The sequence below is a fragment of the Leucopleurus acutus genome (genome assembly GCF_964270905.1).
Source record: "Leucopleurus acutus genome assembly, chromosome: 6".
Lineage (NCBI taxonomy): Eukaryota > Metazoa > Chordata > Mammalia > Artiodactyla > Delphinidae > Leucopleurus > Leucopleurus acutus.
The window spans coordinates 25,489,655-25,514,078 of record NC_139149.1 but is presented as its reverse complement, the minus strand read 5'-3'; the positions used below and the strand labels follow the sequence as shown (position 1 = coordinate 25,514,078).

General features: G+C 45.6%; 2 protein-coding genes across 3 annotated transcripts in view; one reads left to right on the top strand and one right to left on the bottom strand.

The window, feature by feature from the left end:
• LCT (lactase) overlaps positions 1 to 18,916 on the top strand; it is a gene marked incomplete at both ends in the record, with an annotated part of 50,966 nt that extends 32,050 nt beyond the window's left edge. Inside the window, 10 exons of the mRNA XM_082841710.1 lie at positions 937 to 2,487; positions 3,134 to 3,402; positions 6,144 to 6,434; positions 8,592 to 8,790; positions 10,230 to 10,432; positions 12,278 to 12,387; positions 15,093 to 15,227; positions 16,746 to 16,969; positions 17,844 to 18,068; positions 18,696 to 18,916. Coding sequence (XP_082697836.1) covers positions 937 to 2,487; positions 3,134 to 3,402; positions 6,144 to 6,434; positions 8,592 to 8,790; positions 10,230 to 10,432; positions 12,278 to 12,387; positions 15,093 to 15,227; positions 16,746 to 16,969; positions 17,844 to 18,068; positions 18,696 to 18,916 — 3,428 coding nt within the window. The remainder of the gene's footprint in view (positions 1 to 936; positions 2,488 to 3,133; positions 3,403 to 6,143; positions 6,435 to 8,591; positions 8,791 to 10,229; positions 10,433 to 12,277; positions 12,388 to 15,092; positions 15,228 to 16,745; positions 16,970 to 17,843; positions 18,069 to 18,695) is intronic.
• Positions 18,917 to 21,050: 2,134 nt separating this feature from the next.
• The window catches only part of UBXN4 (UBX domain protein 4), a 34,114-nt gene continuing 30,740 nt past the window's right edge, over positions 21,051 to 24,424 (bottom strand). The window contains exon 13 of one of the 2 annotated variants that reach the window (XM_082841712.1): positions 21,051 to 23,405. In XM_082841712.1, the coding sequence (XP_082697838.1) occupies positions 23,267 to 23,405 (139 nt within the window). In that variant the 3' untranslated portion in view covers positions 21,051 to 23,266. The remainder of the gene's footprint in view (positions 23,406 to 24,424) is intronic. The other variant, XM_082841711.1, reaches the window with a different exon arrangement.

Genomic DNA, 24,424 nt, shown 5'->3' with positions numbered 1-24,424 from the left:
TCCTTGGCTGTGGCTGCATGACTCCAATCTCTGCCTCCACCTTCACATGGCCTTCTCCCCTGTGTCACTTATGATGATGCTTGTCACTGAATTTGGGACCCACCTTGATTAATCCAGGATGGTCTCATTTTGAGATCCTTAACTTAGTGAATTATATTTGCAAAACCCCTTTTGCCAAATAAGGTTCCATCAGTAGTACCAGGGGTCAGCACTTGGATATACCTTTTTGGGGACCACAATTCAAGCCACTGAATCAGAGAATACATTTTTTTAGGCTTTATTTCTCCTTTTAAAAACGGAATGCGTGATTATTTCATGTCAATATTACTAAACATAAAGAAGAAAAAAAAAAAGCATATTTTTTAAAGATTAAATGATTTATGTATTCTGTATTAAACCAAGGAGTCCTGACACTAGCAGATGGGGCACTTTTTCTTTATTATTCATTTTAAGGTAGGGACACACCTTTCGATTGAGACTTATGGCCACAGATGTGGCCTGATGTTTTGTGTGGGTCTTACGGATTTTCCTTTTACTTGTTATGAGGAGGAAAAAGGGTTAATATCTTGGGGGTAACCCAAGTCACCTCCCGAACTTTCATGTTAAAAGGAAAACCTTTTAAAAGTAACATCAGCCCTTTGCAACTCTGTCATCATTTCAGACCCCAACCAATCCTTGCTTAACACACACCCTTACTTCTTGCCAGCTCCAATCCTAATTCTCGACAAACAATTTATGTAACCTTGCAGTTTTTGCCTTTATAAGCGTCCCCCATTTTATAGTGGAACACAATTCAAGTGCTTCCTGACTCTGTGTCTCCCGGGCTGCAGCGCTAACAAACCCCAAAATAGACACCTCTATTTTAAAAATAATAAAAATAAAAGGCAACATCAGTAACAGACTTTAAAACAATCCCAATTTTGGTTTTCTCCACAGCTGTCAAGGAGGACTCAGTGGATGTTCAGTCTTACATTGCTCGTTCCCTCATCGACGGCTTCGAAGGCCCCTCTGGGTACAGCCAGAGGTTTGGGCTGTACCATGTCAACTTCAACGACAGCAGCAGGCCAAGGACTCCCAGGAAATCTGCCTACTTTTTCACCAGCATGATTGAAAAGAACGGTTTCCTCACCAAGGTAGTAAAAAGACTGCCACCATCCAGTAAAGCAAACGTCCCCCGGAAAATCAGAGCCTTCACGTTTCCATCCGAGGTACCCTCCAAGGCTAAAGTAGTCTGGGAAAAGTTCTCCAACCAACCCAAGTTTGAAAGAGATTTGTTCTACCACGGCACGTTCCGGGATGACTTCCTGTGGGGCGTGTCCTCGTCAGCCTATCAGATTGAAGGAGCTTGGGATGCTGACGGCAAAGGCCCCAGCATCTGGGATAATTTTACCCACACACCAGGGAGCAACGTGAAAAACAGTGCTACTGGAGACATAGCCTGTGACAGCTATAACCATCTGGATGCTGATCTGAATATGCTTCGAGCTCTGAAGGTGAAGGCCTATCGCTTCTCCATCTCCTGGTCTCGGATTTTCCCGACTGGAAGAAACACTTCTGTCAACATACATGGTGTTGATTATTACAACAGGCTGATTGATGGCTTGGTGGCAAGCAGCATCTCTCCCATGGTGACATTGTTCCACTGGGACCTGCCCCAGGCCCTCCAGGATATTGGAGGCTGGGAGAATCCTTCCTTGATTGAGTTGTTTAACAGCTATGCAGACTTTTGTTTCCAGACCTTTGGTGACAGAGTCAAGTTCTGGATGACTTTTAACGACCCCACATCCCAGGCATGGTTGGGGTATGGCTCAGGGAAATTTCCCCCAAATGTGAACGACCCAGGCTGGGGACCTTACAGAATTGGCCATGCAATCATCAAAGCTCATGCCAGAGTCTATCACACTTACGATGAGAAGTACAGGCAAGAGCAGAAGGGGGTCATCTCTTTGAGCCTCGGTGCACACTGGGCAGAGCCCCAGTCACCGGGGGTCCCCAGGGATGTGGAGGCAGCTGACCGAATGCTGCAGTTCTCACTGGGCTGGTTCGCCCACCCCATCTTCCGAAACGGAGACTATCCCGATGCCATGAAGTGGAAAGTGGGGAACAGGAGTGAAATACAGCACTTAGCCACCTCCCGCCTGCCCAGCTTCACTGAGGAAGAGAAGAGGTACATCTCAGCTACGGCCGATGTGTTCTGCCTCAACACCTACTCCTCCAGAATCGTGCGGCATGCAACACCCAGGTTAAACCCGCCCTCCTATGAAGATGATCGGGAGCTGACCGAGAGGGAAGACTCTTCCTGGCCCTCCACGGCAGTGAACAGAGCTGCATCCTGGGGGATGCGAAGACTGCTCAACTGGATCAAGGAAGAGTATGGGGACGTCCCCATTTACATCACTGAAAACGGAGCAGGGCTGACAGATCCGAAAGTGGAAGATACCAACAGGATATTTTACCACAAAACCTATATCAATGAAGCTTTGAAAGGTACGTGAGTGTTCATGTCCCCCTTACAAAATCTCCCAACGTCCGCATGTCATGTGCCTGAAATGGTTTGGCAGAGTGGATTACACACCATCAACAGGTCTCCCTTTTATACCCTAATTCCATAATTCTTTCCCGGTCTGGGGTTACATATCCCTTTGGGAATCTGAAAAAAGCAATGGCCATCTCCCCAAATGTACACACAGGGTCCCACAGGAGTATTCTCATGGGTCCATTCATTCATTATTGAGCAACTACTATGTGACAAGTTCTATTCTAAGTGCTGGGGACACAGCAGTGAACAAAATAAACAACTTTCTGCTGACATGGAGCTTATATTCTGGTGGGTTCCATGCACCCTAGAGCAATAAACTCTTCTCTAATTCACATTTCTGTATTTAACTTCTAAAGTAGGCTGAGACTCTTGAATTTCAGACATGTCCCTTTACCCCAACAAAAGAATTTGATTTTGCAGAGATCAGTCATTAATACTTGCTATGGGGGCATCAGTGTTGACAAAAAGAAAGAGACAAGATGATCTATCAGGGCACACATTACTTGTGTGCACAAGTTGGTGGTTTAGGACTACCTGCAGTGAGGAGTCCTCCTGGTGTAAAGCTCTCCTCTGCTGTCTGTGGAACGTTCCCAGCCTACAGGCTCGACGGTGTCGACCTTCGAGGATATGCTGCATGGTCCCTGATGGACAGTTTTGAGTGGCTAAATGGCTACACGGTCAAGTTCGGACTGTACCATGTTGATTTCAATAACGTGAACAGGCCTCGCACAGCAAGAGCCTCTGCCAGGTACTACACGGAGGTCATCATCAGTAACGGCATGCCGCTGCCCAAGGAAGACGAGTTTCTCTATGGACAGTTTCCCAAGGGCTTCAGCTGGAGTGTGGCTACCGCTTCATATCAGGTGAGGAGTTCAGGACAATTCACCATCTACAGCAAACCTACTATGTGCCAGGTTCTGGGGTCAGGGCTGGAGAGGGCAGGTGGGAGCAGTGGATTTTTATAGACCTGTGGGAGGGAAGTACGGCTACCTTGCGGGGGGAGTCTGGGAGGCCCTTTTCCCAGACAGCTTGGCTTCTTCACATCCCCAAATTCAGGCAGGCCATCACAGTTACAAGGGCTGTGCTGAGATGGGTGTTAGCAGGCCAGATGGAGCAGGTGGAGCCTGGAAGAAATACTTAGGCAAAGACATGCAAATATGAAGATTCTCAGCTGGATGCCTTTATTTCTCACCTAGTCTCTTCCCAGCAGACAGTTCGATCAAAATGGCTATCACGTGGGCCTGGGCGTTTTCTGATGTCCTAATAACATCATACCTCTACCTTATTCATGCTAAATGAAGCTCACTAATACAGAAAATATGAGGATTTACTTTTCCTCAGAAAAAAAAGAAAGATAAAAAATGAAGAGTGACTTGCCCAGGCAGTTAGGGGTGTGATGACCCTGCCTTACATCTTCTTCCTCCATTTATTTTCTTTGATACAGGAGTAGGGGTTTGTACTCTCAGTGTGGAACCTGGGTGGGGTCAGTGGTCTGAGCTGACTTGACTCTGGGTTGCTCAGCCCTTGGATTTTTTCTAGGTGACCATAGCTGCTGAAAATGTTTCTGAGGAAGGTGAGGGTAGCTACCCCCAGACGACCAGACTACCAAGGTATAATGAAGTCTCAGACCAAATTCTGCCATATCCAGACATATGTTAACTAAGCACACTAACACAGGAACTATTCATGTATCCTATTCCATGGCCTGGAGAAAACCTCAGCTCTTGGTCCTCTTCGGTGCTCTGGTCAACACTGTACATGAAAGGTGCACTTGAGGAAATGCCAAGATTTCAGAGACAGGATCCTGTTGCTCCAGGGAGACAGAATCTTCTGGTTTCTCCAGCTGGGTCTGATTGACATTTGGGGCTGGATAGTTCTTTGTTGTGGGCCCGTCCTGTGCACATGTAGGATGTTTAGCAGCAAACCTGGCCTTTACCCACTAGATGCCAGTAGACTCCTCCCCCAGCTGTAACAACTAAAAAACGTCTGCAGACATTGCTATGTGTCTCCTCAGAGACAAAATAGTCCCTGGGTGAGAACCACTGCCCCACAGGTTTATAGCTGGACTTACTTATTCTAGGGCTAGGGTTAGGGACTTATTCTAGGGCACAGGTTGCAGGCCTGAATCATTTATTACTATGATAGTTGACAAATGGTGATTTTCTGAGTTCATCATTGCTTTTATATTTATTAGGTGGCATTCAAAAGAAAGGTCAAGCTTTGTCTTTTCTCCTACTTATTTACATTTTACTTATATGTAAATATATGTTGATATATATCATCAGTATGGCCTTGTGAAGTCCTATTTTTTTTCCAATGGGTTATACTTTTGCTCTTATTATGTATGCAGATGCTTAAATCGTCCACCTTTTGCCTGGTGGATTGTCCTTTAGCTGGATCTTGTGTCCTTTTGACATGGCCCATCATTCTTTGAGCACTCTGTTAATTCTTTCTGGTGCAACAAGATGTTCCAGGCTCATCTTGTATCTTTTCTGCCCCGGCCCTGTAATCAGCCATTTCTCTAATGAGCCCTGGTTCCTTTTATTGGATAAGGGCATTTAGAAACCAAGACCTGGGTGCTAGGTGTGCTCACTGCTACTGGGGTGTCATTACTTCTAGGCCCGCTCAGTGGACAGAGCTAGGAAATGCATGTGTGTGTACACACCACACATACACACACACACACATACACGTGCGTATATATCTAGTTCTACATCCACCCAAATCTTTATGTATGTTAAAAAACACAGATACCTCCATTGCAATCAAACTCTACAGGGTTAATGCTGGCCTTCCCACTTTTCATATTTGTATCTCTTTTCTCCAATGATGAGAAATCTAGTTCCTAATATCTTCAACATAGTCACTTATTTTCTTAGTCCCCCTGCATTAACTAGTCTCCCAACCACCAAGCCATCTCCTGCACCCAGATGGACCACACGGTGTGCACTCCCGCTGACCTAGGGCCTGCCACTCTCAGAGGGGCTGTGCAGGCCAAGCCTGGACATGTCTTCTTGCTGAGAATGCCAGCACTACCTTAGCTGCAGCCAATCACACAGTATCACACTATATATGCTTAAGTGTTTTAAAGTAAATTATGGAAATTACACCTCTCAGACTACCTAAGCCCATAGGTAGGCATTTGCCCAGTGGCTTGTGGTCAGTTTATAGGTTAGGTGGGAGGAGGAAAAGGAGGCACAGAAACAGTGATACACATCCTGATTAGAAACTCTGCCTCTACATCTGGCATCATTGGGATTTGTTTGGCTGTGATTGGAGTTGAGGCATGTGGAATTGTTCATTCAAACTTTTAGTGAGCACCCACCATACTCCAGACACTGCTGCATTGACTGCTGGGCCACCAAGATGAAAGACGCAATGCCTAGACCTCAGTCTTGTAGGAAGAAAGCCAGTCAGCGAGCGCATAATTGTGCAGTGCAGCATGACAGTGCCGTGATGTTCAGAAAGTATGTACAGGAAGCTGTAGGAGTTCAGAAACCGGGGGGTGGCAGAGAAGGTGATGCCGACTTATGTCAGGACTCACCCACTGACTGGGAAGGGCTTGACTACATGACTTGCTTAGACCATGTCTTGTCATCTTGAGATCGAAGGTGCGTGGAGAGCAGATGGCAAAGGGCTCAGTATTTGGGACACGTTTTCTCACACACCACTGAGGGTTGGGAATGATGACACTGGAGACGTGGCCTGTGACAGTTATCACAAGATTGCCGAGGATGTGGTCGCCCTGCAGAACCTGGGTGTGACCCACTATCGCTTTTCCATCTCTTGGACTCGCATCCTCCCTGACGGAACTACCAAATACATCAATGAAGCAGGCCTGAACTACTACATGGGGCTCATCGACGCGCTGCAGGCTGCCAGCATCCAGCCCCAGGTGAGATGGGGCCCTGACCAGGCCTTGGCCAAGTCCCCTGGGAGCCAGTTGGGCTGGAGAGCACATTTCTTGGTGAAAAAAATGCTGTTTTCAAATTTAATTTTTGAATGATCAGTAAAGATTTTCCTTCTGCCCCTGACCTCTAGCCATGTTTCCCTCATAGGTGACCAAGTTTGCTGGGTTCTCATGTCCTTTTGTGTATGTGACCAGTAGGCATGTGTATATGTGTATGTATATGCCTTTTCCCCTCTTTTTTCCTAATGGTATGATACATACAGTTTGATACTTGCTTTTTTAAAAATTATTTATTTATTTATTTATTTGGTTGTGCCAGGTCTTAGTTGTGGCAGGCAGGCTCCTTAGTTGTGGTATATGGGCTTCTTAGTTGCAGCTCACAGGCTATTTAGTTGTGGCACGTGGGCTCCTTAGTTGTGGCTGGTGGGCTCTTACAGATATTTCCATATCCGTACATAGTTTCCTCATTTGTTGCTTTTTTGTTTTGTTTTAGTTATGTGGTAATTGTTTGTACCTTACTTCTCTAATCACTTCCCTATTAATGGACACTCTTCCCTGTGATGTTTCCACTCTTTTGCCATTATAACCAACACTACAATGAGTAACCATAGATGCATAATTACACTAGGGTGGAAGTTTATCTGTAGGATATGGTTCTAGGAGCAGAACTGCTGAGGCAAAAGTGCACGTGTTTTTAAGCCATGAGTTATTATGAATAATAATACAGAAGCTCACTTGTGGGCTTCTTTACTGTCACCAAATCTTCTACATTTTACTTGGGAGCATAAGAATACTTCTCCTTTTCCCCTGGGCCATTTATGATAAACAGCTGGAGGGCACTAGTTCTATGATACTGTGTTTCCTCTGCTGTATTGATGGAGATTATGCACTGCAGCCAGAGCATAATCTCCGCATTAACCCCTCCCCCCCCACCCCCCACCCCAAAAGCAGAGATTTTTACAAATAAAAGTGCTACCTGGACTTCTCACACTGCTAACACTGCAGGAACAAATCATCCATGTGGCGTTTATTACAGTGTGTGTGACCACTAGCTGTGATGGAGAGGGGATGGCCAGTGGCTGCCCTGCACGAGCCCAAGATCTGGGGGGAAATGAGCTCCATTACACATAACAATTCAGAACATCAGAAAGAACAGAACTCAGGGCTTAATGATTTTGTAGTTCTTATTTTTTTAAATAGATTTTAAAATAGTTATTTATTTTTGGCTGTGCCACGTGTCATGCAGGATCTTCGTTTCCCGACCAGGGATCGAACCCAGGGTCTTGGCAGCGAGAGCATGGAGTCCTAACCACTGGACCTCCAGGGAATTCCCTGTAGTTCTTAAGGGCATTGAGACACTGCAGAAAAGAAAAGTGCTGTGGCCGGAAAAAGCTTCAAGGAGGTGTGGGTCTTGAAGAAAGAGGACAGTCTGGGTGGGTGGGTGGGCAGGGGAAGGGCATTTCAGGCAAAGGGAGAGACTGGGCCTGAGCTGAAGATGGTTGGAAGCCCAGTGGAGACTGCAGACAGTGGAGACCCCCGGCGTGGCCAAGAGGGGGTGTGTCAGGAGCATCAAGGGAAGACCCGGAGAGACGAAAGGCTACCACACGGACATGGCCATAGGGGCCCCTCTCCAGCAAAGGGTTCCCAGGTCCTCAGAAAGAACCTCCAGACAGATGTCCATGGGGATGCCCCTTTACAAGCAAAATGCCTCAGAGCCTCAGACTCTCAGTGCAGTCTATCCCGGCGGTTCTGAAGCTCTAGCATTTCTGATCCTTGACTACAACCATAGCTAACATTTGCTGAAGAGATGGCAGGATGTCAGCCACTTTTTGTGTCCTCTGCCATGTGATTTTGGCCTCACAACGATTCCGGGACATGGAGGTCTCAGGGCCTGAGCCTGGGGTCACATGGCTGGTAGGTGGCAGAGCTGAGACTCAAACCCAGGCTTCTCTGATCCAGAGGTATGAATTTCTCACACTTCAACACTGCTGTCCTACCCTTCCGGCCAGAGAACCTTTGAGGCTTATTTGTCACATCATTCATCCTCAGCTTTAGCAGTAGACATTTACGCTGGTGCATACAGCATCGCTGGCTTCCCATGAAAAGGAAGTTGATGGAAATGCTGATCTTGCTTTTTCACAGGTGACCATTTACCACTGGGACCTGCCGCAGGCACTCCAGGACATCGGAGGCTGGGAGAATGAGACGGTTGTACAGCGGTTTAAGGAGTATGCAGATGTGCTCTTCCAGAGGCTGGGGGACAAGGTGAAGTTCTGGATCACACTGAACGAGCCCTTTGTCATTGCTAACCAGGGCTATGGCTATGGGACAGCAGCTCCAGGTAAAGGTCCCAGACCCCCCCTTGTCAGCTCTTTGGAGTGTGGCATTCTCAGCACCACAAAGACATGAAATCCAGGTGGCCCTGGAGGAGGAGGCTACGAAAGCCCGAAGGCAGTACTTCATAATCCCTGCCTTCTGCTCAGGGCTGCCTGGCAGGCTACAGAGCTTCCCCCTTCTGACACCACTTTTGCTGAACATGAACTTCATGTCTCAATACATCCAAATGGCTTCACTGCTCTCTCTCTACGTCTGATCTGCCTCAGATAGGAAGCTGCCTGAGATCAAGGGTGTGGACTAATAAATATAGGAAAGGACAATACATCAGACTGTACAGATCCACAGTGGTTTTTGCAACTCCAAAAATGCAAAAGTTTCCAATATATGATTTGGCTGACCTGGGCTTAACCTGACTTGAACCAACGTGAGGTGACATCCCACTTAGAGTGAACATTCAAAAGTTCTGCACGAGCAGTGCTCGTTTCAGCAGCACATATGCTAAAATTGGAAAAGTTCAGCAGCAGACGTATTGATGTCCTTAATCATGGAGAGTTGTCCTGGGCCCTGCTAGGGTCATATGTAACCATGTTATATGCAACTTATTACTTTTCCAAGACACAGAAACCTTTTAATCCCAAAATACATCAAACCCTGGGGTTTTTTTTGTTTTTTTTTAATTGTTGATTTACAGTGCTGTGTTCCTAAGAGTTTTTAATAAGGAATTGTGGACCTGTCCTTGTCCCTTGAGAACCCTCCAATTTTCCTTGAGTTCTGAGCCTTAGAGAGTAAACTTGTGTTCATTTATGTGATTCCTTGGGATTACATGTAAAAGCTGGAAAGAGCCACGGGGAGATCTGCTTTGACCCATTACCAGATGTATCTCCCATTGGTCCTTGGTTGACACTTTGGTTTATCATTCCTTCAACATATGAGAGGCAGCCTCTCTCATAACATTTGCTCTCAAGGACTCTGTGTGTCAGATGCTTCCATCAGCTATACTCTCCAACTCTTACTTTCACTGTGGGTCCCCGCAGAGTGCCAGGATGTCACCTCCTGAGGCACACACTCTTCTGGGTACTTTGCCTGTGACATATGAGCCACTCTTTGGGCGAGGGGTACAGAAACCAACACCTGTCAATCAAGTGCCTTCTCTTTGCCAGACACAGTACTTCTGGGTGCTTTGCACACACACTGTTTCATTTCCTTCTCGTAAGAACTCTCTATTGCTCATTTTGCAGAGGAAGGAACTGAAAGACTGAATTACTCAACCCAAAGTTACCTGGCCAGCTTTAAAAAGTGTAGACAGGATTTGAATTCCATTCTTCCTCAAGCCAAAATCTTCAGCCTTTCTCCCAAACACGAAGAGGCCGAAACACGAATAGGCAGAAAGTGATATTCTTGGCCACATTTATTCTTCACTGACATCTCTGTGTATATTTCCAGGAATCTCCTCCAGGCCTGGCACTGGTCCCTACATTGCTGGCCACAACCTAATTAAGGCTCATGCTGAGGCCTGGCATCTGTACAACGATGTGTACCGTGCCCGTCAAGGTGGCATGATTTCCATCACCATCAGCAGCGACTGGGCTGAGCCTAGAGACCCCTCCAACCAGGAAGACGTGGAGGCCGCCAGGAGATACGTTCAGGTCTGTTCTTCCTCTGGGCATTGTTCTTGCTCTTTTCCCCTCCTTTCACGATCTAATGGAAACAGAATTAGATTGCGAAACAAAGATTTAGGAACTAGGCCCTGCATTGCTATTACCTTATTCTGTGCCCTTGGGAAAATCATCTAAACTTTTTGTACTGTAGTCTTCTCATCTTTTGAAATGGAGGTGACCTAACTACCTCATAGGTTTGCTGTGATGAAAGTTCTTTGGGGTTGTTTTCTTTCAAGTCTTAAAAAAATAATTTATACATATAGCTCTTACTGGATGCAACACTGGCTTGAAGCTAAATAACAGAAAGAAATTCTGCCTTTTCAATCTGTGGTTTGACTATAGGAGCTAATAGAACTGGGCTGCAATGTCACATTTCGCCTCTAGGTGTCACCATCTGATTTTACTTACTCTGCCTAAGAATTACCTTAAGTTGGGGGCTTTAGGTTATGTGAAACTCATTAGCGCCCCGAATTTTCCATGAGCTTCACATAAGGATATGCATCTTTTGGTCATGGAATTTTGCTCCTGGAAAGTGGAGGCACAAGTAAGCAGGTCCCAACAACACGGCCCACCCTTATTTCAGCCTGGGCCCCTGCAAGACAAGAGAGAGAACGGTGCTCTTCATGCCATAGCTTTTCCCTGGCTCCTGCTACTGTCTCTGAAGAGGTCTGAAGGCACCCTCTCCCATGTTTCAGCATCAGGAAAAAAAAGCAAGCTTCTCTCTCTCTCCAGATTGCTCCCCACTTTTAAAGGCTCTGAGGAGGAGTCCGCAGACTGTGGCATTTCTGAAAGGACACCAATGGCCTTGGTTTGCCAAATTCTTCACAAACGAACTTGACAAAGGTGGTCAAATTAAAAAGTGCAAACAAGAACTTAATGTCCCATTTGCTAGCCAGCTGGGGGGAAGGCCTTGGAACAAAATTAATTCATTACCTCATTTCAGACTCACAGAACTGGTGAGTTAGAGCAATAATTTGTTTTCTGAAATCAAAACAAACCTCAGGAAATGTTAGGCTGTAGTCTCATTATCACAGCTCGTTCGTGAACTGTGATCCTGCAGCTCAGGACTATGATACGTATGTCCCCTAATAAAATCAGCTTCCACAGGAACAATTTCTCACCTCAGAGTGAACTGAAGCTGCTTTTACCAGAGTATGTTCCAAGCCTCATCTCTGACTGGGAATGGAAGGCTGTCCTCACCCCACATTTCAGGGAGTAGCCAGCAGGTGAGGGGAGGATATCGAGACAGAAGAAGCCTCTCAGGACCCACAGCGTCATAGCACTTGGTTGCCACATATACCCGCTAAGGGTAAGGATGGCCTGGACCTCATTCAAGAAAACAGACTGAAAAGTTCCTCACTTTGCGAGTCCAAAACCCATGAAGAATCATCCTTTGCCTGGGCAACCAGCCTTGCACCTGGTTCCTCCCAGAAGGTTCTGGTGGGTCCTTAGGCATGAGGACGGGGAACGACCTGCTCTGTGGTAAGAGAGGAAATCAGGGCCTGGAGGCTTGGGGTCTCTCCCGCTCTTCTGCAGGACCCTCCTAAGGGCAGCCAGCCGCATTTGTCAAGTCCAGGGCCAAATCGGTTCACATCCCTCAAGCTACAGTGGGTGAGAACATTGCCCTTCCCACAGTGAGCTCCCAGCGGGGTGACAAGACCTGTGGGCATTTGAGCTGCAATATGGGAACAGCCGCAGAAGAGAGGCACGCTTCATACTGGGTTGGGGAGAAGGGGCCCTGGGGTCAGCGACGCCTGAGCCGGGAGCTCCGGTCTCCTGTGGGCCCGCCTGTTAATGCCGGCACTGACTGTTCCCCCTTAACCCCACCCGCAGTTCATGGGAGGCTGGTTCGCACATCCGATTTTCAAGAATGGGGATTACCCCGAGGTGATGAAGACACGGGTCCGTGACAGGAGCTTGGCGGCAGGCCTCAACAAGTCTCGGTAGGTCCTGGCGCCGCCACGCACTCAGCCATGAGAGCTGGGAGGAAGTCTGCCCTGTGGTGCCCAACTGAGGCTCCTGGGTGTACGGCACAGTGATGAGAGCGTGGCTGTTGGGGTCAGAGAGGCATGTCTTAGGCGCGTCTGAGCTTCCTTGCTTGCCGGGAAGATTACACGCGAGTGTGTATGTGAATTGCTTAGCCCAGGACCTGGCATGGCTGTGACAGGCAGTTGAGACAAAAGGCAGTTGCCCTTATTATTATTCTTCAGAATAGCCAGGAAATCCGTCCCCAGGGCACCTACTTCTTAGCGACCCACCGTCTCACTCCGAGGACAAATTCCCCAGCTCATCTTATCCTATTTCATCACATTAGGAGTGAATGTGGGCAGCAATGGGTGACTCTTAGCCGAGTGCTTTTTGTCCTTTGGCCAGTGGGTGGCAATGGTTTGCACCGAGGCAGTCCTACTTCCGTCAAGGAAGTAACAGCAACGTCAGCAACAGCTAACATTGATCCATCTTCTGTGGGTACTTTCACTCCTATTTAAAGATGAGTAAGCTGAAGCACAGAGACTATGGCAAGACTGCCCAGCTGTTCAGTGATGGAGCTGGGATTTGAAAGCAGGCTGACTGCAGGGCCCGTGCTCGGTTTAAGAGTCGTCCGGCTGGGGATTAGAGGTGTGGTGTGGGGAAGGGGACGCAGTGCCCTGGCCTTCTGGGAACACAACCACAAGCTCTAAGGTAGCTCATGTGACCATAAGAAGGGGAGGCTAGGGTAAAACTTCAAAAGGCAAGCATTCCTAACACAGCCTTTGAGTCTTATACCTGTGAGGATGAAATAATCCATCCTGGCCCTTAAAACGCACGTGTGTGCTGGCCTGGCTAGGGTTAAGTCCTGCTGAGCCAAAAGGTCTGATCTGTCAACCCTGGTCTCCAACAAGCAAGTGAGTGCTCCAGTCCATTAACACAACCTTGCTGAGCACCTACTGTGTACCAAGGCCAGGGCCAGGCCCAGGCCCGGCAAGGTCCACACAAAGAGGGGGTTCCAAATATGGTTCCTCAAGTGCTGACACACTGGCTGGGAAGACAGTGACCGTCATCACTCCAAGGAATTCTATTCCCCAATTTCTTCATGCAAGGAAAACTCAGAGATCAGGGCAGGCTGGGTAGACCCAGGAGACTTCACGGACAAGACAGGACATCAGCTGAGCCTGGGCCTTGAGAAGGAACAGCATTTGGGAGAGCAGAGGCTCTTCCATCCAATGGGGAGGCGTGTGAGCACCGGCCTAGAGGTCGGAATGAGTGGGACACCTGCAGCTGGAATTCAGGAGACTTGGCCCAGTAGCGGTGGGAGGGCCAAGGCCACGTGGTGGCGGGCCTGGAGGCCGAGCACAGGGGATCAGCCTTGACACCACGGGACCTGAGGAACCCCTGCTGGCTCCTGAGCGGGGAAGTAAAGGCGTGGGCACGGGGGCTTAGTTTTGCCCCAGTATTTCAGAAACCCCAGGGAGGGAAGGTTCTTCCCCAGGTTAATGGTAGCAGAAAGGTCAAGGTGAGGTGTCAGGCACCTAAGCAGGGCATTCTCTAGGCAACCCTAAACCTGCAGCATGTAGTCAGGATTTGGCTGAGATGAACCTCTAAGTGTTGCACACAAGTTCATGTTGATTGAATTGTATAGAAAAGTCTCACTAAGAATACATGGAAAGAATGTCTACATGTGTATAACTGAGTCACTTTGCAGTACGGCAGAAATTGGCACTACACTGTACATCAACTATACTTCAATTAAAAAAAAAAAGAATACAAGGAAAATGTTCCACCAGATGTTTAAAAAGAAAGTGCAGGGCTTCCCTGGTGGTGCAGTTGTTAAGAATCCGCCTGCCAATGCAGGGGACACGGGTTCGAGCCTTGGTCCGGAAAGATCCCACATGCCGCGGAGCAACTAGGCCCGTGTGCCACAACTACTGAGCCCGCGAACCACAACTACTGAAGCCCGTGCACCCAGAGTCCGTGCTCCGCAACAAGAGAAGCCACCGCAATGAGAAGCCCGCGCACCGCAACCAGAGAAAGCCCGCTTGCATTAACGAAGACCCAACACAGTCAAAAATAAGTTAACTAGGGGCTTCCCTGGTGGCGCAGTGGTTGAGAGTCCGCCTGCCGATGAAGGGGACACGGGTTCGTGCCCCGGTCCGGGAAGATCCCACATGCTGCGGAGCGGCTGGGCCCGTGAGCCATGGCCGCTGAGCCTGCGCGTCCGGAGCCTGTGCTCCGCAACGGGAGAGGCCACAACAGTGAGAGGCCCGTGTACCGCAAAAAAAAAAAAAAATAAGTTAACTAATTTTTTAAAAAGTGCAGTGAAATCATGTGAGCAGAAAAGTCCAAATCTCAAAAGTTCAGTCAATTCAATTTGTAAAAGTATTTCCCCTACTAATGAGGATGACTTTGGAGAAAAATAGCACGCCTAAACAAACCACAGTAAAAACTTGCAACAGGGAGAGAGAGAGGGTCTTGCAACGCCAGAGGGAGGCGAGGTCTGTGGTCTGGTAGAAGGAGGCTCAGGAGCCTTCAGCAGCAGCTGGGAGGGCCTCTCCTTGCTCCCGGCCAGAGGCCCGTAGTCACCTCCAGGTACCTGAGTTTAGAGCCCTCCACCAACACCCCACAGCACATTCTCTTCCCAAACCCCACGTCCTTAAGGGCCCTTTCCTTCCAGGCTCCCTGAGTTCACAGAGAGTGAGAAGAGGAGGATCAACGGCACCTATGACTTTTTTGGGTTCAATCACTACACCACTGTCCTGGCCTACGATCTCAACTATGCCTCTTGGATCTCTTCCTTCGATGCAGACAGGTAAGGAAGGGTGCCTGGAACAATCTTTGGAAAAGACAGCAAAGTGCTCCTCTTCTCTCACTTAGAGGCCTGTACAGCCTCTGAAACTGCCTCCTCATGCTGTGTATCCTGGGGTTTTTGCAAGATGAGCCCCATCTCCTGAGATACCTAAAAGAACCTCTATCAGTCGGATAGTAATTCAGGCTAGGGTTTCCAAGATGCTTTCCATTTAAAAAGCAGACAGGCTTAAGAGTTTTTAAAAACATGAAAAAAAGGTTTTTTTTCTTTCGGTTTTCTTTTTTCATCAGATTTGTTTCACTTACCAGATGTTATTTCAGTCAAAATAACAAGCTTCTTTTTTCCTTTTGAGGGTAAAGGTTAAACTATTATTTCTGTATTACAAATAATATATGTTCACAGTAGAAACACTGGAAAGCAAGAACAGGAAATTCTTGTGTCATTTCAGAAGTATGTGTGTGTGTGTATGGGTGTACTACCTCTCTATATATTTATATTATATAGTTTATATAGTATATAGTTATACAGAAATGTTTATTACAAAAAATCAGGATTATCATGTGTGCACACTGTTTTGTCCCTCTTCTGACAAAGCATCTTTCCCCATCAGTAGCTGTGACTCTGTCCGGGTTCTTTCTTTGGAAACAAGCGCTGACATCCCCACTGCATCCTGCAACCACCAGAGTCAGGCTTGCTGAGCAGGGCTGAGAGGCCTCCCTGCTGGTCCCCGTTCACGCACCCACTCGACTCTTGCTGCCTCATGGGTCCTGGGACTGTCTTCCCAGGCACCTGTGCTCAAGCTTATGAAACACCCCACATGCAGTTCAGGTGAACAATAAATCCAGCTCCTGATAAAACGCAACGGTTTTTTTCCCTGACGGATTTGGACATTAAGAAATATCTAAATGGCTGTTCCTCCTAATGAAATGCATGAGCTTCTGTGCACCCCCGCAGAGCTCCCTCTGGCACAACCTGATGCCCTCTCCTTGCCCATCGCTGGAGAGAGAGGAAGGGTCTTGGGCACTTGAGGCAGGTCCCAGCATATCTACCCCATCATCACATGAATGGAGGCCCAAATACTGGTGCCTGTGGCTGTGCCTGTGGCCTGCGGGTGGCGTCGACCAGACATAGGTGACTCAAGGGCGCCTCTTCTCTGAAGATAGCACTCGCATCCCATGGGAGATTACGGTAAGGGAAGCTCAGAGCCCTTTCACATCTAGTGTGAGGTGTGGCCTGTTAACAGAGCCGTGGAGGGTTAGATCCATGAGTAAGACCATTCCTCTGTACAGGTAGAAAGCAGAACAGAGAGCTTAGGTGGCCTGTCCAAAGTTACACCAGCACTGACTGATGCCACTACAACTAGTGAAGAGAGAATCCGAGGCCTTTTGACTCTTCTAGGTGTAGCTACGACTCTCGAGTCTAGGCAAAAATCTGTTTTCTTCCAGTGTAAATCCTGTTTTGTGCAGAGGGCCTCTTGGGATTTACAAATCGAGACCTAAACCTTAGCGTTTGAACTCGTAGGGGAGTTGCCTCCGTCACAGATCGCTCTTGGCCAGACTCTGGCTCCTTCTGGCTGAAGATGACACCTTTCGGCTTCAGGAGGATCCTGAACTGGTTAAAGGAGGAGTACAACAACCCCCCGATCTACGTAACAGAAAATGGAGTGTCCCAGCGGGAAGAATCAGACCTCAACGACACTGCTAGGATCTACTACCTCCGCAGTTACATCAACGAGGCGCTCAAAGGTATGCCAGGCCCCCGCCCTTCCTCCAAGTGCACCTTTCACTGCTGGAAACATATGCTAACGTCTGCAGTCAGGGCAGTACTGCATCCACAAGCCCGAGATGAGAAAGATGAGGTTTCTAGCTCGTTTTGGGTTTAAGCCTTTGGGGCTGCACACTAAGAGTCTTCCTTCCTAGATTTAAGCTCAGCAAGCAAACCCTGTTGCCTGATACAGCTAGACCCGAGTTCTTGGCCTGTCATTTGCTCTGCTTGATCCTCTGGTGTCAATGTCCCTGAACAGCAGTGCCCTCCTGAGGACAGTCTGGGCGGGGGCCACATGGAATGGGCTGGAGGGGTTGTCTGTATGATCTTTTGTTCCCCAAGCAAAAGTTTGAGGCCCTTAGCTCAGCAGAACCACCTGGGATGGGACTATGACATGGAAACAGTAAGTAATGCTGAGTAAAAGAAAATGAGCAATGCAGCAGCAAAAAGAAACGATTAGAAAATCTTATTCCAGACAAAATATTTTCCGAGGGCCACTTTTCTATAGGGAAGAGCATTAACACTCTAAGGCTCTGTCCAAGACCAATAACCCATGATGTGAAGACAAGGAGGATTACACATGACCCAGGAGGATTAATTTAGTCTCTACCCATGTTCCTGACTCCCATTCAGGGCTGAGCCTTTCTAGAAAATGCAGGAGCACCCATGGAGGACCAGCTAACGATTCCTGCATGCAAAGGGTGGGGAGCTCTCTTAAAGAGCTGAAAAAAGCTCACCTTGACCTGCATGCAGGGACTGTAGGAAAGCTGTGGGCAGGCACGGCCTCAGTAGGCCTGGTGGAAAGGTGTCTTGGGAAGACCAGGGAAGCTCAAGCTGGGGCCTGTCTTTGGGCAGCTGTGCAGGATAAGGTGGACCTTCGAGGATACACGGTTTGGACTCTGATGGACAACTTTGAGTGGGCCACAGGCTTCGCAGAGAAGTTCGGTGTGCATTTCGTGAACTATACTGACACTTCTCTGCCAAGGATCCCCAAAGCGTCGGCCAAGTTCTACGCCTCCATAGTCCGGTGCAACGGTTTCCCTGACCCCGCTGCAGGGCCACACCCTTGTCTGCAGCAAGGTGAGACGTGGCTCTGGGAGGGACAAAAGCCAGAGGGTGAGGGGCGAGGGGGCCTGTTTCTATTTTCTTCTAGTTTACTACCCTCCTCTCTGCCTCTCCATCCCCTTCATTCATTCAACCAACATTTCTGTTCTTTGAATGCTCCAGACATTCTTAGGATGGAACAAAGGAATTAGGGTTAAAGTTACATCGAGAAACTAGGCCCTGGTCTGGGAACAGCAGGTCTAGATTCTTGTCCCAGCCCTACCACTAACTTGCTGCGCAGCCTTAGGCAAGAAACTAGGCGAACGCTGGGCCGATGCAAGGATCAAACACCGTGCCTGGCACAATGTAAGGTGGCCAATGTTTGCTGAGTGACTGAAAAAGTATAAAGTACTATACAAATTAAGAGACAATTATCCAGTATAGATTATACTCTAATCAGAGGGATGCTTCAAAACTAAAATGACGTGACTTCCTTCAGAGGCTCATAACTCAGTGTGAAGGATTCGTATCGTCACCTCCGCAACGTGCTCACCCTGTAGCTTCTCTACTGCAAGGATGTGGCTCGGGCTTAATCTAGGTTAACATACATCTGATAACTCCGTCTGTACCAATGCACACACTGCCTCTGTTGTCCTCTCCTAGATGCTGAGCCCACCGCCAGCCCCATGAGAGAAGAGGACGTTCAGTTCCTGGGGCTCAGGCTGGGTACAACAGAGACCCAGACAGCACTGTATGTACTCTTTGCTCTAATGCTTCTTGGAGTCTCTGGTGTGGCACTTCTGTCCTACAAGTACTGTAAGCGCTCCAAGCAAAAGCAAACACAACCAGGTGAACAGGAATTGAGCCATAGTTCTTCACTCTGACCTCAAGTTACCACCTCCTCCAGTTCTGCAAAATAGGCCTAGTTTCTTTGAAGCCTTTGCCACCTCCAGGACCACTGAGGATCTTATAATTTACCCATAAGAGAGTTTGTAAAAGTCTCTGCACTATTAGATACTAATTAAACTTGAAGGATTTCAAGTCCCTGATTAAAATGGAAATATCTCCACCTTGCCCCAGTATCAGGAATTCACGTGGGCATTAGATGACCCTGCGAGTGGCTCTTGTGGAAATAAGTAGATACTGAATGTGTCTACTGGTTCTGTGAGCCACTGAACTGGGCTGTTTTAATTTTCAGAGATTTTAAAGGCAAAAACATTAGTAAGAACCATATCAATCCTTTTCATAAAAAATCAACTACAATGTCATCTCCTGCCCTCTCTCTTCAGGCTCCCTCCCAGACGCTTACCTTGTGTTCCTCAGAAACTAAAAAAGGTGCTACTAACTGTGTCCTATCTATCTTCTGTGGGTGCTTCTCCTTGAGAAGGCAGGTTCCACAGAAGTTATGACTGTCCGCTTGTATAGCTTCACCGCAGTAATCCTCTGCTGTTAGCTTTTGGAGGCCAGAGGGCCACGTCTCAGTGTCCCTGGCAGGCACATTTTGGAGACAGGGCAGAGGAAACACACCTGCTGCATTTGTGTGCTCATTCACAAAACATATGCTGAGTAGCAGCGAGTCTTTATCAATGCCCCTTGGAGGTGCTAATCAGACAGTCACAGTATGGAACACTCGAACTTGTTTAGTCTATATATTCTTCCTAGATATCTGGGAGAAAGTTTTTTTTTAAAATAGAGCAGTTTTCAATTGGTTTTAAAAGGCCAATCACACTCGAAATTTTGCTTCTTATAAGTGTTCCTTACCTGAATTGTATCTATAGAAAATTCCTATCAAAATGTTCCACTGCCGTGGGCCCCAACCTGACAGTCAGAATTGCAGGGCACAAGCATTTTTCTCCTACCAATAGACAGAAAAAGTTTATCAGATGGGGTGAAGATGGTTCTAAAAGTGATATGAGACATTCGTATAAGCTTTCAATTATACCTAAAGTCAATATAACTTTTTTTTTTGGGGGGGGGGGGGCCAGGACATGAAAAAGAATACTACAAAGTTTCACATGAAACAAACTTGAGAAAAGATCCAGGATAAATCTGGGGGGAAAAAGAATATAAAATATATTATAAAACTAGTTATAAAAAGTAGTTTTGAAACAGAGAGAATAGAAAGATCAACAAAGGAAAAGAGAGCCGAGACAAACCAGCCACGCATGGGAACAGGGTGCATGACAGAGGCGGCCTGCCAAATCAGGGGCCGGGGGCAGGTGGATGATGGACCACTCCATACATGGAGGTGGCTCACAGGTTAGCTCTTGAGGATGTTAGCCACAGGCGGGGAAAGGGAGCCACATCCCTTACTCGGATACAAGATGTAAATGTAAAAAAATGAAACCACGAGAATGCTAGAATAGATGGGTAAATTTTTTTTAAATTACTTTCTGAAATGGGAAAAGTATTTTATAATGAAGACTTAAGACCCAGAGGCCATAAAGAAAAACGCTGATACAGGACCACATAAAAATTCTGGCAAGAAATTACCATCAACATACTCATCAAAAGATGAACATGGAGAAGATATTTATAGCATATGCTAGACAAAGGGCTAACTTTCTTAATATATGTGAAATTGTTATAAATCAATAAGAAAAAGATGATAAACACAAAATGAAAGAAAACACAGGCAGTTCTCAGAAAATAAATCAAAATAACCAATAATATTAAAAGATGCTCACCTTCATTCATAATCAACACAATGCATATAAAATGCATACAGTTTTTCATTTATCATGTTGACAAAGATGCAAAAGTATAATACAGTGCTGCCAAGGATGTGGGGAAATCAATATCCTCCTACCTGTTAGCTGCTGTAAATTCACAGAGCCTTTACAGGAGGCAATTCCCCAGCATTTTTTATAATCCAAACTGCAAACACCCTTTGACTCAGTGACGTTCAAGTATACTTCCACAGCTAAGAAGACACCTTCCCAAAGATGTTCACTGTAGCAATGTTTGTAATAGAAAAACAAACACAAGCACAAAAACTGTAATAACCAATGAACGCAACCAGAGAATGGGTAAGTTTATCAAGTGAAATGCTTTGCGGCCATTAATGAGAATGAGGTAGCTATGTGTTGATGGGGAAAGATCTTCAAGACTGTGTACGTAAAAAAGCAAGATGCAGAGTAGTATATATATAATATGATCCCATTTATTTAAAAAATAAAGATTACATATTTGCTTATGTATGCATAAAATTTTTCTGAAAACTACAAAAGAAACTGTTAATAGAGGTTACTTCTGGGGACTAGAACTGGGGATAGGATACAAAGAGGAAGATGTCATTTTATAGCCTTCCATACGGTTTTGAATTTACCATGCACACTTTTTAAAATATAAAATTGATGAAGGATCCTCTTACTCAAAGACTGAATCATTCTTTTATGTACGTTTCTCTAAGAATCTCTATTTGATTTTTTTTCAAGGCAAACTTGGTTTTTTATTGACATATTGCTATGTTTTTAAAGAAGACAAACCTTTACTGAAATGGGATGCTTGCTGGAGATGTTTCTTTTTCAAGCTTACTTTTTAAATTATGGAAGTAATTTCATTACAGAAAATTGAGAAACATATAAGGATGCAAAAAAGAACTAAAATTATATATAATCACTCTTACCACCATTAACGTTTGGTGCGTTTTCTTTACATTATGTTAATACATAGTACTACCTCTATATAAAATGTGTTTATAAAGCTGAGATCATACTGTACCTACAGCTCTGTATCCTGCTTTTTTCCCGGAACGCATAACAGGTACTCAATAAATACGTTAAACTGAATTGTTGAATCAGTATTGTGCCATTTCTCCTCAGCAAAAGTTAATTCTGCAGAAGGCATTTAGCTGGTTTCTAATTCTGAAGTAAAATAAATAAAACTTAACATGTTTATACCTAACTTTTGCCTGCATTTATGGTCATTCCTTCAAAAAACTTATTAGATCAAAGAGCATGAAATATTTAAGGTTTCTGACAATGTTTTTCAGAAAGATTATCCCAGTTTTCATTCCTACTAACAACGTACCTGGTCTCACTGTTTCCTTGCCAACACTATTACCATTTTTTAAAGTCACTGTTACTTCATTGGTGAAAAACGAAGTTTGCTCTGGGAAAATTTCTTCCTCCCATTACAAAATAAAGTCAGAGTCCTTCTATTCCAATCTAAACACAAAAGATTAGAAGAGGAACAGTCAAACTTACTCCCTCTTTCAAACATTCTTAGTGTCTCCACCACCATAAACATATAGTAGCACATTAGTCAGATTAAGAACCTAAAATTCTTAAGAATAACCAAATGAGCAAGAGGCAGATCTTAATTCCCTACTTCTTGTTCTACAATACAGGTACTTCAATTCTTTGAAGAGTGATTATCATTATTGAGAGCAAAACTTCAGTATAAAGGTGACAGAGAACTAGTTGTAGACCAGCAGTTGTTTTGTCCGATGAGAACAAAGACCATAACATTATGCAAACAAAGCGATGCCTCCCTGAATTAGGAGAGACAGTAACATAGCATCGGTGTGTGTCAGAAAATTTCTTCCTGCAGTGATATTTAAGATAAGGTGGTCACCTCCTTTCCTGGGATAGTTCCAGGGCAGTACAGTGGGGTAGGGGGGTATCAGAGACACATGACCTCCACAGAGCCCTGTGCAACAAAAAGATGCTAGGATAACAAAACTTAAAGGAAAGATAAGATCATTCTGATTTTTGGAAAAGATTTTTTTATTCAGTGTTTAAGATTAAAAACTACAAGATTTTGCTTGCAGCTGATGAGCAAGAAGAGAAAAGTTAAACCCAAATTATCATCTGATTGGCTAGTTAAAACGCTCTGACTCAAAATCAAATTATTCAGTGACATACCAGTTACTTTGTGTGGGCTGAGGAGTTCTGGAGCAAAACAGCCCTAAACAAAACATATCATCTGAGAGCACAGGGCTAATGGGCATATGAAATACTAAACAAGAAAGCTGATAAAGGGAGGCTGTCGCAGACCTTTTGTTATTTTAGGCTTCTAGCAGTTGGTTACCATATACAAGGACCTAGCAGCCAGTTATTTTATCTCTTGACTTGTCTGAGGTTAAACAACTTTAACCCACTAAGCAGGAATAAAGAGACATTTTGTAGATGAGTTGGAAAACATAAAGCAGTCCCACTTCTCCAGCAGAATTTTAGTTGAATTAAATCGTAAGAGAAACAATGATTACTGCACATATTGTACTTGTCACACTACATCTGTTGAGTAGAATTTCCATTCCAAGTGTTGTTTTCATCTTCACCATCGTCTTGAGTCCTCAATCTGTATATCTTGCCCTCCTTTTTAAAGTCTTCCCCCCGTTTCTCCAGCACTCTTTTTCTGACTGGTTCCCTGAAATAACAGAAGAGGGAGGAAAGAAGAAGATGATATAAAATGAAAACAGCAGTAACACAAAGCCATTTCTTTTAAACTGCCATTAGTATAGTTTAAGAAAAGTCCACAGAGATCATTGTATCTACTAATGCAGTACTAGACTTTATACATTTTTGGTGGTGTAACTTCATCTGTTCTCTAAGCCAAACTAGTCACATTATGTTGTCCATGTATTTCTTGGTGACTCACTAAGTTTTAGAAGACTGGGACCACTTGCCAACTAAATCTTTCCTTTATTATTTATGCAAGCTGATGTATCTACTAAAATATTTATTTATAACTTACACAACACCCTAGAGGCTATCCCAAACTCCAATCATAGCTTAATATACAGAAATGGTCAGTTAGCAATTTTCAATCCTGTCAGAATCTTTTAAGAGTGATTTATTTCTGCATGGACAATTTAGAACAAACAGTTCTTCATCTGAAAATGGAAAGGAAACAGGTGAAATTTACGCTAATACATTCTCCAACACTGGAGGGGAAGGGAGAGAGAAAAACAAAAACCAGTGGTAGAACACGAAGCTTCACCTGCTCGGATATACATTCATCCCATCCTTTGCCCCAACCCAAGACCTTTTCCCTTACCTGAAATAAATTTTTGAAACCCACGCAGCAAGCTCTTCTATATGACAGTAATTCAGGATGAAATGCTTCCATTCATTGCTCAGTAAGAGCTCTGAAATTCAGACCTAACAAGACCTAGTTTGAATGCTGTTCTAAAACTAGATAGAGAACAATTTCTCTGTCCCCACTTGAGTAATGTACTTGTCTTCCTGCTTAATAGTTAAGAAAGAAATAAAGGCTGCATCAGCCCAGTCACAATGTTAACACAAATTGTCATCTAGAGAGTCAACAGGACACAAGATTAGGGATCTCCTTACAGCACACAAAGGCAAGGATTTTCATTACTTAACACACATGATTGGTGTGAGGATTTGCTATTAATGGCCCAATAAAGTATTGAACAATACTAG